Here is a 20,411-nt window from a genome sequence, read left to right as displayed (position 1 = left end):
TTTAGACTAACCATAGAGAAAATAGTTTTAGCCTAGTAACAAAGTATTTCAACAAAATTAGAAAAATAGTTTCTCTGTCAATGGAAAACATGCTATTTTGCATTCACACAATAATTAAAAAGTGATGCTTTTTTCACATAAGGTATTTATTAAAGTAATCTCTAACCAACAACAAATTTAGCACATTTAAAGAGAATAGTAATTCCATACAGGCGTAACTTGTTATTCTGTTTAAAAGGCGTAATGTTACATCACTACTCTGCTTAAAGTTTTTATTATATACAGTAATGTATATAATACCAAGTTTTCTTTATACAGCAATGCCTGACACTTCCTGACCACTCTGTTCTCTCTCACCTTTATTATAACATCTCCTTTCTAATGCTCCTGCCTTTCAAAATGCTTCATGCATTAATGCAATTACAAATTGCTCTAACTCTAAACTGCTGGTCTCTTGATTTTTGCAAACCATGAGGTCATGGTTTAATTAATAACATAATCAGCAGCAAATGCAAGAAAATGACTGCACACTGTGTTAGAGATGCAGCTGTACAGTAAAGTGCTTATTTAGCATGCATGAGGCTCCAGTTTTTATTTCAGCATCACCAAAAGATATGAAAATTAAAATAAAAATAAGAATGGTTCCTATGCATTGCTGAATTCTGTAGGAAATCATACTATTATTTGATTTCACCATTTACTAAAAGGGCTCAATTCAATGTTACACAGTAACTTGTAAACTGATACACAATAGACACACAAATTGTCTGTAATAGATTACTACTTGCAGCACATTAACATGTTTTGTATCTATATTCTTCTATTAAATTGGCATACTCAGTTCCTCAAATGCTCTTTGAGCCAATTTGCAGTTGTTCAGATAATGAGGTGGCTGAACTTTTGGTTATCATCCAATTCACATTTTTATAATAATCATCTTTTGGACTTTTGAGAATTATACTTTGATAGTTTTGAAGAACTCATTGCAATACTGAATTATATTCACATTCTAAAGTCAATCAGGTTGAGCTGCTACAGAAGTCACTTGGAAGTATACAGAACATCACAGTAATCAGATTGATAATCAAATTAAGAGTCAATCTAGTGATTCTTCATTGAACTTCCTATGGACAACAGATCTTCAAATAATCTCATTCTTGAATCAACTGATTAAATAAAATATGTGTATAAAATTTATATTTTAAATTTTTTAAAAATATAATTTTATAGCAACTACTCTACAAAACATTACCTACTCTATAATCTTTGGTAAACAGTAAGAACTTATCACTCTCATTTGTGTCATTACCCTACCTTTCTGATGATTAAAAGCACATACAACATCATTACACATACATGTATTTGTCTGTGCATAACACTCCTACTATCCCATAATCTATACGGTCATTACTCAACTCCCAGGACATAAGACAACCCAGAGGTTAAATGTCTATTAGTAAGAGTTAACTTAATAAACAAAAGAAATAGAACATGAATTTGCTTAGATTTGTTATGTGTGTATTACAAAAGGATAATGATGCAACCTAAATTCTAAAATATTATGGCAATACAGGAATGAATACAGTAAGCCATTCTTAATTATTTCCCCTTGAAATATTGGGAATCAAATTAATAGCATGAAACCATAATAGCAATGGGAGCATAAAAGTGTTAAGCAAGCGGAAGCTCTTCAAAGACATATGCACTATACTAAAAGATGGCTTTACTCAGCCGAAAAACATCAACTAGTCCATTCAAGACTGGGCACTCATTGGTTGATTTTTTTTAAAGGGAATTCAGGAGCCACTTTGAAAGAGTCCCACAGATGAAATCTGGAATAATTTCCACATCATAATAAAAAATGATGGTAATGAAGTATAGTGAAGTGAATAAAATAGAGACTGATGATTCTGTTCTGATAATTCACACATACATCCACACAGACAGACTTACTTGTATGGAAGAATAGGGACAAGACTTCCTTATGGTGCAATGACAACTGATAAATACAAAAGGAAAGACAGCATTACAGAACAACTGTTTTGTAAGTATTGTGGGAGAAACATTCTGGAAGAAAGCATCATTGGTTACAGTCACTCCTGGTTAAAAGCTGATGAGAAACAAGATATATACACAGCTTCAAAGTATCTCTCCAGAAATTTCTTATTAATCAATAAGGGGGGACAACAGTAATTTCTCAATGATGAAGCCTAACGAATACCACCTTTACTCTGTGACACACAAATCATGTACCTCCTAACATGATCTACTAAAAAAAGATGTCAGCTTTCATGAGTACAGAGACCTTCACTTCCTAGGAACTGTATCACCCTGATCCACTCCAACACGGCCAATGGGTCCTAACAGGAAGTGAATGCTACTAAAACTCACTTCCCTTGGCCATTAATCCCAACTAAAAAAAAAAAAAAAAAAAACCATCATTTACAGTTTTCTTCAACTTGTACTGTTGTTTTAGCTTGCAAATTCTGCTGTTTTATTGAGCAATCTTGTTGCAGTATCTGAATAAAAAAGAATTATTTTTAGGGGAACTTTTATCTATTTTTTTTTAGTAAAATTGGCTTGCTTCCCAAACCAGAATTTGCTGTTTTATAACAAAAGTATTCCTAGTTTTTATAATATTTCAGAATGTCTTAGCAAACATATAGTGCCAAAATTGGAAAATAATTTTATGTTGTTTTAGAAGAATAAAAACAGTCATTTGCATGTGTCAATTGTTCTGATCTCATAAAAATGAACCAAGAGTCTACTTGTAATAAGAAAAAGCTAAAGTCCCTAACATCTTTTATGTTCAACCCCACTGCACTGAATCAAAAATAGAAAACAAAACCATATACTAACAACAGAGGCTAACTTTGAACTCCTTTAGTTAACAGACCTTATAGGCCTCCAGCTGTGGAACAGTAAATGCCCTTGAGAAATCATACTATCACTTCATGGAACTTCATGCAGTCCAGACTCGCTTTAGTCATGCACGACTTCCTAGAGAGATAAATGCTATTGCAGAAGAGCACGCATTAGTAGTTCCTTTCTCTTTTTCTACATGTAAGCACAGCATCTATGCTTTAGTTCTTTTTTTCTCAGCCACGGCAACTTCCAATGGACTGCTAGGTCAAGTTAAACCTTCAATATCAATGTACTTGGCACACACTTGGCTCAGTGCTACTTTCTATATACTTTTATCATTATTATTATTAAAAAATAATGGAGAGAAAATCACTGTGATTCATGAACCATAGCCAGGTGGCTGCTCTCCTTTTCATGTGAAATCACTATTTGTATTAATGTGTCCACATTTCTTTGGAATATAAATCTACTGGAGCCAACGGCATGCTGAGATATACTGTCTCATCTCAACCAGAGTCTAATACATGACATGCATTATCTGACAGCTGGTTACCCTCTAGTTCAAATCTCATGAAGTTTAAATATTCAAGTTGAAAAGCATTCTGATGAAGGTATTCTTCCAACAGAATGAAGAAAGAAGTAAGAAAAAGAAGCAAAAAAAGACTAACAGTGCTTTACAAAAGCTTCTCTCACAAGTTTAGAGGCCTTAAATTAGCATAGGACAGACCAGTACTAACGAATACATTAGGTTTACAATTTATTCTTAAAGGAAAACAAAAAACATAATGTATAATTATTTTCTGAAATACTATTCTTTTTTCAGGCATTGTTTACAACATCTTGTATAGCATTAAAATGTTTAAGATTGTTTAAAGTTAGTAATTTTATAAATTATTATGTAATTTGCAATAGAAGTATGCACACAAATATCTACAATGATTAAGACTGCTCTTTATGTAAGAAAACAAAGCTTGGAAATTAAATTGTTTTGTAAATAACCAACCTGTCAAAAGCCTCCTAAAAAATTTTCCTCTAATTTAATAAGCAAGAAATAAACACATTAAGTTTTCTAACTAAAGTATAACATAATTCATGTTCAAAACTAAAGTGTATAGCAATTAACATTTTGTAAGTGATATATGTTGATTTTGAAAAATACAGTTTTTAAAAAATAAGGAATCAAGTAAACAGCAAATTGCCCATATAAAGCATTAATATATAAGTAATATGAACTGTTTCTCAATTTTACTATGTTGGGGCTTATAGGAGCTAACTTACTGTCAAAAAAACGTATCTGAAATGTGAACTTAGCTTTTAAATCATGTTTTCTGTCTAAAAGAATATTTTTATTTCAACGCTTCTAACTGTAGATTAAGCTATTAATAAAAACAACTGCATTCATTTGGCTATCACCTTAAATTTATAAACACTTTGGATATAGTATGTTACTTAATTCTTCCAAACACCGAGGACAGTAGGCATTATTATTATCTGCTTTGAAGTGAAAGGTGACTTGCGAATGTGGAGCACTTTCCCAAATATCTTGCTCCTTTTACCAAACTACATGTGCTTAAAAATTAAAATTATGTATAACTGACAAAAATAATTCCTATGTTGGTCATGATCCTATTGGGAGAAAGTTTATCTTTGATTATAAGTAATATAGTATTATTCCAGATAATTTTCACTAAGACAGCATAAATTCTTAAAGATTAGAAGGTGTCAAATGCATTTTGAAATCAAAATACATTTTTTAAAAAGTGATAATATTCTGAAAGTATAGGTTCTCATGACTTTACATTTTTATCTCATATTTTTATCTTGTTAGCAACTGAAGACATTTTATCGAGTTTTTCCCCATTTCTACCCAGCACACATCCTGTGCACCTCAAGTGTCCTCCTGGACCAGCAAAGGCAGAAGTCATGGGAGGCAAAAGGAGACAAAGCAGAAACAGCATTCCCAGAGGCCAAGGTAGACAGCAGCAGCTGCCACGTGGCCATCATTGCCAAGTTCAGTGGCTATCACACACATGCTCCTTGTCCAGTGCCCACAACTCCTGCCAGTTTGTCCTGTGCTCAGTTTAAGCAGCTGTCTAGTGAAACAACACTGACACACAAACATCCACAGTAAAGTGGCGGCAGGGAAGGTCAAACTTAGCACTGCAGTGTATGAACACTGATTCTTACAGGGAGGTCCCTGTGCAGAGGGATAACTAAGGCTTCGCTGGCTGTAGACACAAAAATGGAATTAAGAATCACTGGAGAATCTTAAATGGAGACTGGAATATGTATGTATTTTCAAAAAATAAAGTAGTGTTAAAAGATGAGGGGAAAAGGGGGAAGAATTCATGAAGCTGAGGGCAAACATCAACTTACTATTTCTTCACTTTCTCTGCCTTCACTCCCAAACTAATTGCCATCTGCCTGTCAGCGATTCTCCTGACACAAAGATTTCTCCATAAATCTAATACACTGTGATTTTCAATACCTATTTGATTTTTTCAGGTTCTTTAGAAAACAGAAATCCTCAGCATTTTCATTTGTAATCTCCAGAGATGCCCCTCAATCTTTTCAGATGCAAAAGGCAAGAGGGCCAGAGAATTAAGGGGCAAGGTGGGGCTTAAGTCTTGCAAGTGAAGCAGAAGTCCACAAAGGAGTCTGGAAAGAGAAAATGAGCAGCTGGAGGAAAATGAGCATTGCCAAAAAAGAAGACAATAAATACCAGAGTCTTCATCAGCAATAGACGGTAAAGATCACTCAGGAAGATAAAGACTGAAAAAAATTAGAAAACTGGCAAAGTCATCAATGACTTAGTCCTCAACTAGAAGGCGTATCTGGCAATACCCGGAGATATTTTCAGTTGTTCCAACTTGGGGGCGCAACTGCAATTTAGGAGATGGTATCAGGGATGCCAGTAATCAGCTGGCAATGCCCAGGACAGCGCCTCTAACAAAGAATTGCCCAGGACAGAAGGCCAATAATGCTGCTGTCCAGAAACTACAACACAGGAGCTAACTGATAGGAAATTGAGAAGTTCATGCAGAGAGGAAATGAGCGTGGCAAGTGTCAGGACAGTCTGCCTTGTAGGAAAGGAAAACGAAACAGGATGGAGAACTTCAGAACAGGCAAGATGTAGAAAAGGTTATTTCTGTTGTTTTTTCAAGTGTGGAAATCTTGGCAGTATTATAAAATGACAGCGATGAAGAGATGGAGAATAAAGGAAAAGCAAGAACGATACTGGTGGAGTTTCAATGAAGGAAGGGGTAAATACTTCTTTAAAATAAGATAAAATAAAATGAAGGGATGATTAGGTGAAAACTTTAATGTTTGGGGAGAGAGCAGGACTTCAAGTACTAGATAGAAAGTGCAAAGAATGCTGGAGTTCTCCCTCACTATCTGAATTAAGGTTATCTATGACCCACTTCTTATTCGGTACACTGGGAAATGGTGTGTGTTTCCTAGGGAGAAGGAGGCAGGCAAGCTGTAAAGTCTTTTCAGAACCATTGTATGGCCTACCAAACAAACAAACTGGCAAACTAAATCATTTGAGGGAGAGTGCATCTATGAATTGCTTTAAGTAAAACAGTATATGTCAATTATCTTGGATTACTTTGGGAAAGTAAATTGAATATCTAGACGTATATGGGTTTTGGCTTCCTGGAATGCCCATACATGTTCTATGATTCAATATGAAACAGAGACACTTCATGTCAAGCTGGGTCCTTCTCACAGAGCAGGTAACTGTACACACCCTGCAATCTAGACTGGGTCTCAGAAGATCACAAAGAAAGGACCAGTGGAACCCAGCAGGGTCCCAGAACTTTCCCTGCTCCTTCTGTCACTTGATACCTGCTCGCCATCCTGGTTAGTGTGCTTCTAACACATGGAGTAATCACTGAGTTATGTTGAAAATAACCAGCTAAATAGGAAAATCATAAATCCTTATTTCACAAAAATGTACACAATAAAAAGCTTAAAACAATTAAAAACATGGGTACTTAGATTTGTTCAGGTTAGATGTATCAAGCTAACAAGAATGCAAGGTACAAAAAAAAAAGAATTTCAGAAAAAAATGTAACACTAGAGTGAAATCATCACTGAACTAAATGACAAAAGGGATAAAAGACAGCTACTCTAATTTAGAAATGAGTACTTGAAACAAAAATGTCATCAGATAGAATTATATTGCATGATACACTTATAAATCACACCTTTTTACTCACATGACAAATACGATAGTTTGTGACATAACTGTAAATGTATTATTATATAATTACTTAAAACGACTGTAAACATGTTAAATAATTACATTTTCCTATAAACTACAATACTTAATGTAAGATTTAAGTCTTAGGAATGATTTATTTCCTGCCTTCAGGAATATAGCACAGATCCTGTGTGAACAAATATTCTCTCTTATTTTGGGCAAGCTAAACCAGCCTGGAGGATTCCCAAAATAAGGGACAGAACAGTTATCTTCTTACAGAAAATGGAGAGATAAACTTGATGCAATTAAAATAAAATCATAAGCCAAGTGCAATAATGCACACCTGTAATCTCAGCAACTCAAGAGGCTGAGGCAGGAGCATCTCAGTGAGTTTTAGGTCACCTTGGACTAACTACAAAGAGAGACTTTATCTTTAAAAATTAATGAATTAAATAAAATAATAAAAAATGTAAACAATAAAATGAGATAAACTAGTTTTATAATTTGTTAACTATAAAGGAATATAAACCACCTAAAGAATATTCTAGAGCAGTATGTGTCATTATTTGCATAGAGTTTGTCCCGTCAGAAAATTCATGTTCAATTTATGAGTTTAGAGGCAGAAGCAGGTGAGACCATTCAGAGATGATTAGGGCTCTGTCTCATGAATGGTTCCTCATTTTGTGACAAACAGATGAACAATCAAATAGATAAATAGGTCATCATGTATGATCTATGATGATGACATAGTCAGAAGAATATAATATAATTCATAATGTATGTAACCTATATAGATGAATATAATGTGGTATAACGATATAATATGTGATACACACAACCTCTGTAGATGAACAGGCTATCATCCAGATGAACGGGCTACCTTGAGAACGGGCCTGCTGTGCAGGGAGCCTGGCTGGTCTCCACGCACTCACTGTGCCTTCACCAGCTAGCATTCTGCCAGCAAATGTTCAGCAAGAGTTTAGAGACCTCAACCTTGGACCAGATCCACAGGCCAAAACACACCATTCTTTATGACTTACACAATCGTGATACGGTGTTACTAGCAACAGACACTGGGTTAGTATTACATAGTTACAGAAAAAGACCTTTAAATTTCTTTTCCTACTGCCCTTCTTGATTTTTTCCAGAAATATAATAAAAACCAGAACACAAAGAGAATAAATTAGGTCCTAAACAGTTTCTCATGTTAACTGTATGAAGAGAAACAGTAGTAATGAGTAATAACACCTTATAAATGCAAATTACTCATTCCAAAGACTAGAAGAACATGAATGGGATATTCTGTTCTGAAAACAGATATGCAATTCTGTTTTCAAAGGTACCTCTGTATCTACGTGGTCATAAGAAATGAAGTCAGCTGAACTAAATAGCACTCACAAGACTTTTAAAATGTCACCTTACATACATTCCATCAAGAACTTATATTTATTCACCTGACAAACACCACAGATAATTGAGTATTTCTTGCCCTTGTTGTGTGGCCAGTCCACAGATGTTGTACTGATAGGATCCTAGATTCTATCCCATAATGTTGGTAATTTTACAATGAATTATTCATCTACTAAAACAATGTCTTACTTAGTCTAGTCTTTCTGATCATGGATTTAGTGTCACCAAATAAAAGTTTTAATAAAAAAAATCACAAAAGTATCTGTACATCTGTATAAAACATAAATGTTAAAATGTGCATAAGTATACCACACATAATGATTTCATCAGAAGCCTTAATTTATACCTACAGGAACATGCATCAGTCATTAACCAGCAATTTTAATATCTTCATCTTTACAAGACACCTATTTCTACATCAGTTTTTGTAACTGCATTAAGTACTATGAGGAATACGTATAATATATAGTTTCTTCTTTTTTTTTTTTTTTTTTTTTTTGTCTTTTTTATCGGTACCAGGGATCGAACTCATGACTGCCTGCTTGCAAGACAGGCGCTTATGCCGCTGAGCTAAATGCCTAGCCCCTATAGTTTCTTCAACTTAAAAAACTGAAGTCTAATAGATAAAATGAAACACATTCAATAACTGTGTGTTTTGTGCATTGTGTGTGATATAACCTTAAGGACACTGAACAAAAAATATCATTAGAAACTACAAAACAATAAATAGAAGCATTATGAATTGAGACTATTAATGTAAAATTAATATGACAATTATCAACTAATGTAATTTCATATTTAATGGGTGATGTCTGTGATAGTACTTCTTCGTAAAAACTGAGAATGATTTCCTTAAAAATATGCATGGTTTCCTTTTCTAATTAAAGATTCCTTAAGTACATGATGATATTTGCTTTAACTCAACTGACAATGAGTTACATCAAAAACAGCCATCATTATTTTAACCATAAAAAGCCATTAATATTGTTACATATTAGAAATTTTCATTAAATGCACAGTTCTGAAGACAAATTTCTTGAAACAGATCTTTACCTATAATTTTGCACTTGAACAAATGATACATATTCCAAAAAACTAACAGAAGGCTTTTGCCAATTGAACTGTAGAAGTGGGTATTTGACAACCAATACTTAAAACATTAGTCCTGACAGTCATGTTTACACCCTCCTTCTCACTGTACCACTGCCCACTTAGCATTCTTGCTCAGCACGAGCAGAGGGGCCTTTGTGTCAGAAATGAGCAAAATCCACAAGGAAGCTATGTATATATTTAATACTGTCAATTGAATGCTGAGATGAGGTAAACGTAAGTCAAGAAAGCAAGAGTGTAGCCCACCGTGAATTCTGTTGTAATGGTGATATTAATGGCTTCAATCCAAATCAAGGCAGCCCAGTCATTCCAAATTTACACAGGGTCATAGTGGTTTACTCTGTTGCATGGATAAGATCATGCGGAACGATGCTGTTTCCCTATATGAGATGCTGTTCGGCAGATTCTCAATAAGTACTTATTAAAAAAACTGTGAATGAATGAGTAATTGTAGTGTGAGTTTTAATAAAGGATAAGCTGATGAGTGTAAAAGCAGCAGACCCAGAAGATAATCAAATGCATACCAAAGTGTTCCACTGTCTCCAATAGGAATTAATTCAGCTTAGATTTTTCAACTATTATGGCTAACACTGAAATTCTGAGGCTCAGTACATCGAAAAATAAAACATGTCCTAAGATGCTGATGATCTGTACATTACTACTTTACCAAATCAAATATAAATCTAAAATGTCCTCCTTCCAAAAAAGTCCTACAACTTATGGTTTCACTGTACTGTTCAGTTTCCCCACAAAGACGGCAAGATGGCAAACTGCAAATGACAAAAATTACTGCACTGCACTGGAGCAAAACTGGCCAGAAATGAGAGCCACAACTGTACAGCACAAAGCTGGAGAAGGATTTGTCACAGAATCTAATGATAATCGAATTTCACAACCAACATTTTAATGTACTGAACTTTCATATATGATAACAGCCCTTAAATTCTGTAAACGAGTACACTTGATGCATATGAAATATAGATCTCAAGGCTGTTAAGAAAAGAAGCAAAACATATCATGTGTGGTTGTACAGAACCCTCCAGCATCAGACATGTTTCCCTCTTCTTCAGTGCAATGAGTAACACACTGCAAAGCATTGCGTGAGTGTGGACCAGAGGGGAAGAGGGGCAGCAGGAATTCTGTTCATTAAAAAATTGAGATACGACAAAGTTTTTGCAAATATGATTGTCATCAGCCCTCACCAAACATGTCTGTGTCTACCTTCCAGAAGAAAGGGAGATACTATACATTTTGGACTCTTTTGTGTTGCTTGGGGCACATGATGAGATCTGACCAAGCAGTAGTACGCAGTAGTATGTGGCTCTCACAAGTCAGAACGCTGTATTCCAGGGATCAGGACCTCCAGAGTGCCCTTTCTCTTCCCACGGGAAGGATAGTGTTTGCAATGGAAACCACTTCAAAGGTGTGGAAACAGACCAGAGCACAGGACAAAACCCAGCACGGATGATTAATAAAAACTCTATGATAGAACCATTAAGACTCATTATTTGTTATCACCCAGCCAAACTGATCTCCACTCATACACTTGGGCCCTTCACTTGTTGAATGCTGTGCTGTCTATGAGGTAGGAATTTACCTTCACAGTATTTTTTTACATTTATAACAATTTGATCTAGCAAGTAGAGTCAGAATTCACTGTGTAAGGTTGTTGCAGAAACCATGTCAAATTCTCACATTTTTAATTTATATGACATAGTCTGCAAAGAAAGATACTAGAAATAAAAACTCTATTTTCAGAAAAGCTTTTAAAAATTTTTAGGCAATTCAAAGTAAACATGAAAGTTTAATTCCTTAAGGGAAAGTTAAAAGGATTCTCCATTTAAAGTAGCTTTGGTAAAATAAAGGAAATGTGAATTGTTTATTAAAGTACTGCACACACATTTTGCTTTCATGTAATAAATGTTAGCAAATCCTAGTTTCTTCTAGACCTCTCCTATTTATTAAGTTAACACATTCTGCTCTTTCCCTTCCATAGTGAAACATCCCAGTATATACAAACACTAAAACCCATTAGCATATATCTTTGCATTTTAAGACCCCCCTCAGTATCTAATTAAAAAGAATCACGTCTGACAGGTAAAACTGAAATCGCCATGAACTACACAAGGAACACAGTGTTGCCTAAGTGTGCATATCTGACTTAGTAATAAAATTTTTTTTATCTTTCAGAAAAGACACTTATACCACTCATCATAGTTTCAAGATCTGATACTAAATTTTAATTTCAGAATTAAGTGCTACATTTTATTTCTGTTGTCCTTTGTTGTGTCTCTGACAGAGAATTAGATTATAGATTTGGACATGTTCATTACATAGAAATAATGGAAATAAAATGAAAATTAGCTCCAAACAATTTTAAATCTAAATGCATTCTCCCAAAAGTTTGTAGGGTTTGGACCCAAATTCTGTCTCTGACATTTGTTATTATGTGATTTTAGAGAAGCTGCTTCTCTTCTTAGTACCTTAATTTATTCTTTTCTAAGATCTGAGTAATATAGTATCACTAATGCCAAAACACTGTGAGGCTTGAATGTCACAATATATGAGAAACATTAAAAGTAGATCCTTTATTGAAAAAAATCATCAAAATTAGGATAATTTTATTGTTATAAAATAGAAGAATAATTACTGCAGACTCATTCTTAAAACCACTGCTTGAATTAATTTGTAAGAATCAATTTGGCATAACTCTCTGCCTGGCAAGCAAGAAGTTATGAGTTTGATCTCTAGTACCACACAAAAAAAAAAAAAAAAAAAAAAAAAAAAGAGAGAGAGAGAGAATTAATTTGTAGAGAAAATGCATCACTTTGTACTCATAAGTCATTTGCTTTACATAATTCTAAAATTACCAGTAGTATCTAGCATTTCTTGTTAAACAGAGATGGCAACCTTTGATGCCAAAAGTTAAAGAAAATAATTTCATTCACTTTAACTATTGAACCATGAAAGTAACTGAAGGATGAAATATAAATTGCAAAATCCAAAAGAAAACAGTAAAATCATGATATAATTTTGATATGCTTTTTTTTAAAGTCAAAAGCATCAGTACTATATTTATTTCAAGGATTATGCCTGAGTCTAATGAATGAGTGTGGCAACTTTAAAAGGTTTCAGTCCATGCTAGAGATTTTTCTACATCCATGGCAATGGTGCAATCCTGCCATCTAGTGGACAGGTTGTAAAACTTCAGGGACAATTTTTGAAAATACACAGATCTCAAGTAAAAACGAAATCACTTTTTGGGTTTGGACATTTTAAATTCTAAGTCTTGGAAGTAGACATACAATGAACGCTGACTTTGTGATATTACAAGCAAAAGTATTTAAGTTAAATTTAATAATAAAATGTCTGAGGTATAAAAGAATTGGTAAGAAGTCCAATTTGGAGCAATTAGAATATGCACTGTAAAATCACTAACATAAATACTCCTCTATAAAGAAACAATGGAAATTTTCTCAAAAGAAATGTTTTGTAATACCAAGTTACCTAAATTTTTAATGTTGTAATAGTTGAAAAAGCTTTTAAAATATTTTCTCATATATAGACAAAAATATCAACTATAAATGTGATTCAGCATTTTCAATGGACAAAAGAATAAACAGGAAGATGAAATACTATAGGTACAGATTGAAAGGCTTTTTCAGCTACTAAACAAAGAAGCAAGAAAGCTAAATCCTGTGTCACTCTGTATTTCTTCAGTTGCCCAAGACTAACAAATGGCAAAGTCAGAAAAAGGTTCAAACTCATTTCTGTAACTCAATGTTACTCTAATTTATTACTAGATGTGGGTGGCCTAACATGTTCCTTTGAAACCTAATTATCCAAGTTACATGGTTTATGACTGATTCTTTTTTCAGTATTTTTCCCATATATCCCTTGATAAGTAGGTAGGTAAAGGTAAGGAGTACTGTTAAATAAGAATTAAAGTCTCCTAAAGGCAGGCTCATCCTAATGTTTGGAGATCTCCGGGCTTGGGACTGCTGTCACTCCACATTTCTTCTACCGCCAGCTCCAGCACATGAAGTAGGGGAGCTTCAAATGTCTCTCACGGCCACACTTGCCACAGTCAAGTAAGCCCGTGCCCTGCGCATCCCCACAGGAATCTGCTAGCTCTGTTCACGCTTCAGATAGGCCTGCACAGTGGCCCCAGACTCTGTGCCCAGTGTCACTCTCGATGATGGGTCACTAGGGGCCGGGGCTCAGCACAGCAGAGAGCAGGGGCTTGCTTACAGGTGGTCCTGGCAGAAGTGTGCTTCACAAAAGGACATTTTTCAGAGTGGTTTACCAGGTGAACAGATGATGTGAAGTGACAGTGTCCAAGGGTACCTTCACCATCAGCATTTCTCCTATCGTGGCACGCTGCAGGTTTATCCTAAAATGAACCCAGAAAGATAGGGACTGAGGTGGCCCTATTGTGCGTTTATCTGTCCTATTGCCTAAGAATCTCAAGTGATAAATTTGCCTCTCTGATTTGGGACATCAACTGAAAACACCAACTTCCTGTTCAAGAAACAGGTATTCTTCAGTCTGCATTCCTTTTGTAAGAGACACGAGCATGCTAGATACACAATATTATTTCATTATTTCAAAACATATGTAAATACTTACCATACTGTTCATTTTTGAGGAAGAGGAACCTGTTCTTTGCTTTCTTAAACTATTCATTTCTCCATTTCCATCTTTTGGTTTCAAAATCATTCTGCTACTCCCTGTAGTTCCTTCTGAGGAGGATCTCAGTCGCCTCTCTATAAATCTTCCTTCACGATATGGACTTAGGCTGCTGGCAAGAACTATTGAAAAATTTAAATTAATAGAATTAGTTAAGGGGAGTTCTTAGAAATGCCCCATTCAAAGATAATATAAAACTCTTAATGTCATTCAAAAATTGTCTATCACAGGGAAACAGATTTTACAGTGGCAGGGAGTTCTGTCTGGTTTGTTATGTAATCTCTTGAAGCCAAAAACTTTTGAAGTCTTCTTTGGCTTTTTCATAACAGACAACAGCCTCTACAAATCTCGCCCCTAATTCCTTCCAATTTTATGTAGAATTTGCTCACTTCTCACCACCTTCTTCCCCGAGTTCCTGGATCTATATTGCAATGCTCTGTGAAACCCTCTCCCCTCTTCCCACTCCTACCTGTCTCTCTGGTGGCCAAGACACTTTAAGCAACCATGGGGGAGCATTATTCCAGAGGCTGGAGGTGACCTGGCTCTGCTGACTTCCTGTCCCTGTTCACCAGTCTGAGCTCTATCCTGCCCGTTCCTGCCCCTCATGCTGCTCACAACAGCTTCCTGCTGTGGCTACTACACTGAGGATGGGCTTCACCCCATGGCCTGTGACCGCATCTCTGCAGATACACAGCATCTCCAAATCATCACATCTTTACTAACAAGTTGTCTTAAAGCCGAGAAAAGAATTAGGAAGTGCAATGTGAGACTGCAGACTGCAGCTTTACGTATGACAAGTAGGGTGGCACATCATTCTTTATTTTGCCTTAAATCTGTCCTCTGCAGTTTACATCTGACATTCACTTGTTTGTAGTGTCTGAGTGTTCCAAGTGAAAAGTAAGTTTCATGAATGTAGGGATTTATGCCGGATTTTGCTGTATCACAAATGCTGGAAACAACACTAAAACTGCATTTGCTGGATGGATGGATGGATGGATGGATGGATAGATCAACTGGAGGGGTGGATGGATAAACTATTCTTGTTAGGCTCATCAACTGTTTTAAAATTTTGAGCAGACATGTATTAACCAATATAGAACATCTGTTTTTATGTAGGTTTTAAAGCCAATAGATAAAAGCTAACTATCATGATTGTAGCATGTTTATCTCAAATATCCGAGGATGTATATTTATAAGATTAATTATTTTTTCCCAATAATTACAAAATAAAATTAGTATATGGAATTTGGTGTGTACAACAACTCTGTCTTGCATTAATTATATTTACTTAACTGATTTAAAATTTGTAAACTACTGAATCAAAAAATCCTGACGAGAACCACATGAATAATCTCACAATTAAAGAATATTATACTATCATCTTTTCTTATTGCCATTACCAGCTTATATGTCTAAGAACAGACAACACATTGCTAAAGTACTATAATAGATTAAATGTCTTAGAATTCAGTCTCAACAAATTAATAATCACCATGGTAATTGTTTAATAGTCCCTAGTTTCCAGAGAGATCAAATGCATAGTACTCAGACATCAAGTTAAGCCATCACTGTGAAGTAAGAGCACTGTATCAGGATAATTACATTTCTACCCTTTCTTAGACCATTTCTTTCTTTTCATTTGTACTAAAGCAAAATTTCATCTTTAACATACAGGAATTGTGCCTGTTCATGGTGTACAGTGGATACCTGTGTATAATGTGTCATGATCAGAGGGTTAGTGGGTGACATTTCTTCTTAAAACCACTTGGATTCTAATCTGAGGACCAATATTTGCTAGGGGTGACCCCTTCCTCAGTCCCTAATCCATATGTCCCTGCAAAAGCCTCATGCAGGGCCAGAGGATGACTTCCCCAGGTCAGAGCAGATGATTTTCTCCCATAGAAGACTGCCTCTCTCGTTATAGAGTAGCTGTGCTGCAGGCTAGAACTTCCAAACCTACCTTCAGGAAGTCAAACAGGCTTAATTTAACCTAAAAATACGAACAAGACTACCAAGTTAAAAAAAAAAAGTCATCAGATAGAGAAAAGTGATCCTGTATCAAATACACAAAACATTTTAAAACAGCTATAAAACTACTTCATTTATTTAAAACTTAAAAAGTGCTATGCTCATGGAAGAACTAATTAAATCATAAAACTTCACGGTTCTCAATATCATAATTTATCATGTGACTTTAAGTTTTTATTTTAGGTCATAAATATGGTTGTTTATAGCCTAAACTTTGGACCCAGAAAGCTGTAACTTCACTGAGCTATCTATCAGCTGTCTGACCCCTTCATGGCAATTTTCATTTTGTGAAATAAGAAAAATACAAGTTTACTTCATAGGGTTTCTAACCCAATCAGTCACTTACTAACTCTGTAACAGTAGACACACAAGTGATCTGTCTTCTAATTTTCTTGACTGCAAAACAGCTTGTAATAACTGTAGCAACTTTGATCAGTTAGTAATTAATGCATATAAACTTCACAAACTAGTATCTGGGATATGAACATCTTCCACATTGAGAAAACAATAGTAGCAGCAGCAAGACTAAAGATAATAGAGAAAAAAAGGATAAAAAGTAATGTCTATAAGACAGTGAAATATATTAAACAATTTTCTTGAACTGAATTTTATGTGAAAGAACAGTCTTTTAGAGCAAACTAAAGTAATTCACACACACTCTTTGGTTTAAACAAAGAAAATATGCTCAAGGTTACACAGCCAGTTTGTCTCAGGCTAGGTTAGATCCAGGCTGGGTCCCTAGCGTCCAACGTCTGAATCTTTTTTTTTTTTTTCTTGGTATGAGGAGAGTGAACCAGGGCCTTTGTAATGAGTTACATCCCTGGCACTTTTTGTTTTGTTTTGTTTTGTTTTGTTTTGTTTTAACAAGGTCTTCACAAATTGGACAAGTTAGGCATAAACTTGGTGATTCGCCTACCTCTTCCTCCCAAAGTGCCAGTGAGACAGAAGGCAGCAAAAGAAAAACCTGGAGACAGAAGGAAAGATCCACACTGGAGCCCAATTTCTGGGCTAGATATGAGACAGAAGGTAACCAAGAAACAGCTAGGGAGAGGATGGACATCACACAGTGGAGCCCACTCCCTGGCACTAGATCCACCTTCTGAGTTAAACACTGGCCCTGACCAGAGGACCCCAGTCTACGGAGAACAGAAAGGTACCCAGGTTACTTTGCTTATGTAAAGAGATCCCCAGGAATGCACTCAGTGGTCTCCTGCACAGCTTAGCAGACCTGGACCCTAATGGCATGGATTACACAGATTTGACAATACCTGCACACTCATCCTGGGGACTCAGGATGCCAACAGTTGGTCCCAAGGCCATAAATGCCACAAGCTCTACTTCCTCACACAAGGGCCAGTCAAGCCAAGCTGATTGCTGGCTGTAGTTAGACCTCAAACCAATCCTCTAATCCTACCCCAAACTCTAAGGCTTAAAACCCTTAGGCCACACTCGCTCAGGCTGTGCGCTCTCCTCACTGGACCACTTCCAACCTGTGCAGTGGATCATTTCTCTTCTCTTTCAAATAAATCTTTGATCTTGCAGCTACTTTGGGGGTCCTGCTGAATTCTTTGTTTCGGACAGTAGGAAGCCAACTAGGAAAGTATTTTTAAAGGCTGAAATTCTTTTATATTTATGGGCTACATTAATTTATGCCAAAACATGGGTCCTAGTTAATAGTGAAATCTTTGTTAACATACAAAATAGAATTTAAATTATGCAAGTCCCTTTTGTAATATTTTGGCTGGAACATAGTCATTAATTAGCACATATCAATAACTTCTATAATGAAGTGCAAAAAATAGTCCTTATTTTAGATAGTTACACTGAAAATAAAATTAGTTTTTTTCATCTTCTTCTGAGATCAGAATCTGATTAAATCAATTAATAAAAAATTTTATTGCCTGCTTATATCTGAATACAATATAAATTGAGGTAAGCTTAAAACGAAGCAGGGGAAATATCCAAAACAAATTATAAACATGGTAGATTGCAAAGAGTGAAAAATGCATGGTTTCATAAAGTGAAGTAAAAAAGTCAAATAAATTATTCATAAAAATTAATACACTTTGTATTACACACAAAAAAAATCACCATACCTTTGGCAGTATTTCCTTCATACCCATATGACGCTTTGTTAAAAAAATGATGATCCCCAGAAGAAGGTATTAGCCTTGAATCTGAAACAGGATGCATCCCTTTCACAGGCTCAGCTATTGCTTTCTGTGTCTCGTATAAGCCAAGTTTCCTTGGGGAGCTTGTCGTCAGCACTGTGTCACCATTCTGTAGTGCTGTGTTTTCTTCTTTTTGAGTATCTGTTGGTTGGGGAGTCTCTGAGTGGCTAACATTCTTAACGGGTGGCTCAGTGAACTGTAGTAGCACTTCCTTCTGATTAGCAGCAGACGTTTCCCGGAAGGAACTCGATTCAGTGCTACATCGACCTTCTAACCTGTATTTCGCAGGAGATGTGATTGCACAGGGACTGATTCCTGTAAGTTCTATTGTTGTTTTTGTAAGAGCAGCAGGATTGGGAGAGAGCTGAGAGGTAGAATCATTGTGGCCAACGTTATCACAGTGGGATGCCATACTTCCACTTTTAGGAAATGCATCTGCTTCAGATACAGAATCTTCAGTCAAGACTAAAAATTCTGAAGGTGTCTGGGCTGTGGTCAGATCAGCAGAAAGCAAAGGAGATTGTAAGGAGCTTCCAGCCGGTTCAGTTGCATCCACAGAACAAGATGGAGAAGCTCCTACAAATACAGGATCTTCCTCTTGGTATTGCATAATTTCCAGGGAGAATTCAGATTGTGGTACCAATGAAATGGATTGGCTCTGTGGGACTGGCTTAGAAAATTTATAGTGAGATGAAAAAGATTTGGGGAGTAGCTTCCTCGATGATCGTTTCACAGAATGCCGTGTCTGTTCTTCTGTGAATCCTGAATCATCTGCTTCACTTTTGCCAGAGCTTAGACAATTTATAAAGACATTCTTATTAGCTGTCTGCTCCTTTTCCCTCTCAAAATCCTCAGTCAATGATCTTGTAATCTTCTTATTTCTTGAACTACTAAAACCCACAGAATGTCTTCCCCGGGTTTTAATATGGTCTTCCAAAGTCAATTTCTGCATGTTGCTGTGACCAGGCTGAGCACCGTTTGAAATACTAAGGTTCTGGTTGGTAGGCTCTTGCTTAGCTTCACTTCCCTTCTTATGGTGGAAGCTGATGGAAGGAGCTCGGAATATGCTCCTGCGTTTCCCTGTACTACCTGAGCTCGAGTTAGTGCTGGAAGGAGAGGAGCTGTGCACGCCAACTGTGTTACTGGAAGAAGGTGAGGAAGGAAGGGAGTCATGTCTTCTGCTAATACTTCTTCTAAATATTGGCAACCGAGAGACCAGTGTAGATCGTCTTGATCCCGAGTCCCCCATTGGGACTCCAAGGCTTGCAGGGTGACCGCCAATTTAGCAGCCTGAGAAAAGTTAAAAGAAAAAGAAGATGTCAACAGAATTTAATTAGAAGAAAGACCTGGAGAAACAAAACACTACTTTTCAAGACATGGCATAGGATGTGATTTTTACTTAAACGATAAATAGCAGACTAATATTTAAGAATTGTTTTGAATTTATAATTAAGGAAAAGATCCAATGATTTGCATAAAATCTTACAATGATACCAACATTTCCATATAACGAAACAATCTTTATTCCAAAGTGTTAGATGGGGAGACATGAGATCATCATTTAAGACCCAGCCTTACTTTATAATTTTGGCAAGTTGTTTGATTTTAACCTTTTATGTTTATCCACTGAGAAGTAGTAGGTAAGTAATTGCTATAATCACTGGAGACCAACGGATGCAGGGATGTTGCAACCACAAAAACTCAACAATTAACAATATAAGATTTACAGAATCACAAACTAGACAATGGTGTGGTCAGGCTCAAACAACTTCACTCAAAGAAAAATCAATTGGGGCAAATTCTTCTACTTAGCAATCAATTTCAGAAGATTAAAGATAATCAGGCTACTGGAAGCAGAAACTAAGTCACCAAGAATATAGAGTATGGTTATACATATGTTAAATATAGGAAGGAGCCACAGTATGAGTCGA

General features: G+C 35.8%; 1 protein-coding gene across 3 annotated transcripts in view; it reads right to left on the bottom strand.

Moving 5' to 3' along the window:
- The window catches only part of Ccser1 (coiled-coil serine rich protein 1), a 1,226,082-nt gene that overhangs the window by 1,069,676 nt on the left and 135,995 nt on the right, over nucleotides 1–20,411 (bottom strand). For all 3 annotated transcript variants that reach the window (XM_063247277.1, XM_063247276.1, XM_063247278.1), the window contains exons 2-3: nucleotides 18,406–19,770; nucleotides 14,222–14,403 (exon numbers count right to left, since the gene is read on the bottom strand). In XM_063247277.1, the coding sequence (XP_063103347.1) occupies nucleotides 14,222–14,403; nucleotides 18,406–19,729 (1,506 nt within the window). In that variant the 5' untranslated portion in view covers nucleotides 19,730–19,770. The remainder of the gene's footprint in view (nucleotides 1–14,221; nucleotides 14,404–18,405; nucleotides 19,771–20,411) is intronic.

This window comes from Cavia porcellus, unplaced genomic scaffold (genome assembly GCF_034190915.1).
Source record: "Cavia porcellus strain 051 isolate PalLab524CR breed Dunkin Hartley unplaced genomic scaffold, mCavPor4.1 scaffold_4, whole genome shotgun sequence".
Lineage (NCBI taxonomy): Eukaryota > Metazoa > Chordata > Mammalia > Rodentia > Caviidae > Cavia > Cavia porcellus.
This window is presented reverse-complemented; position numbering and strand designations above follow the sequence as displayed.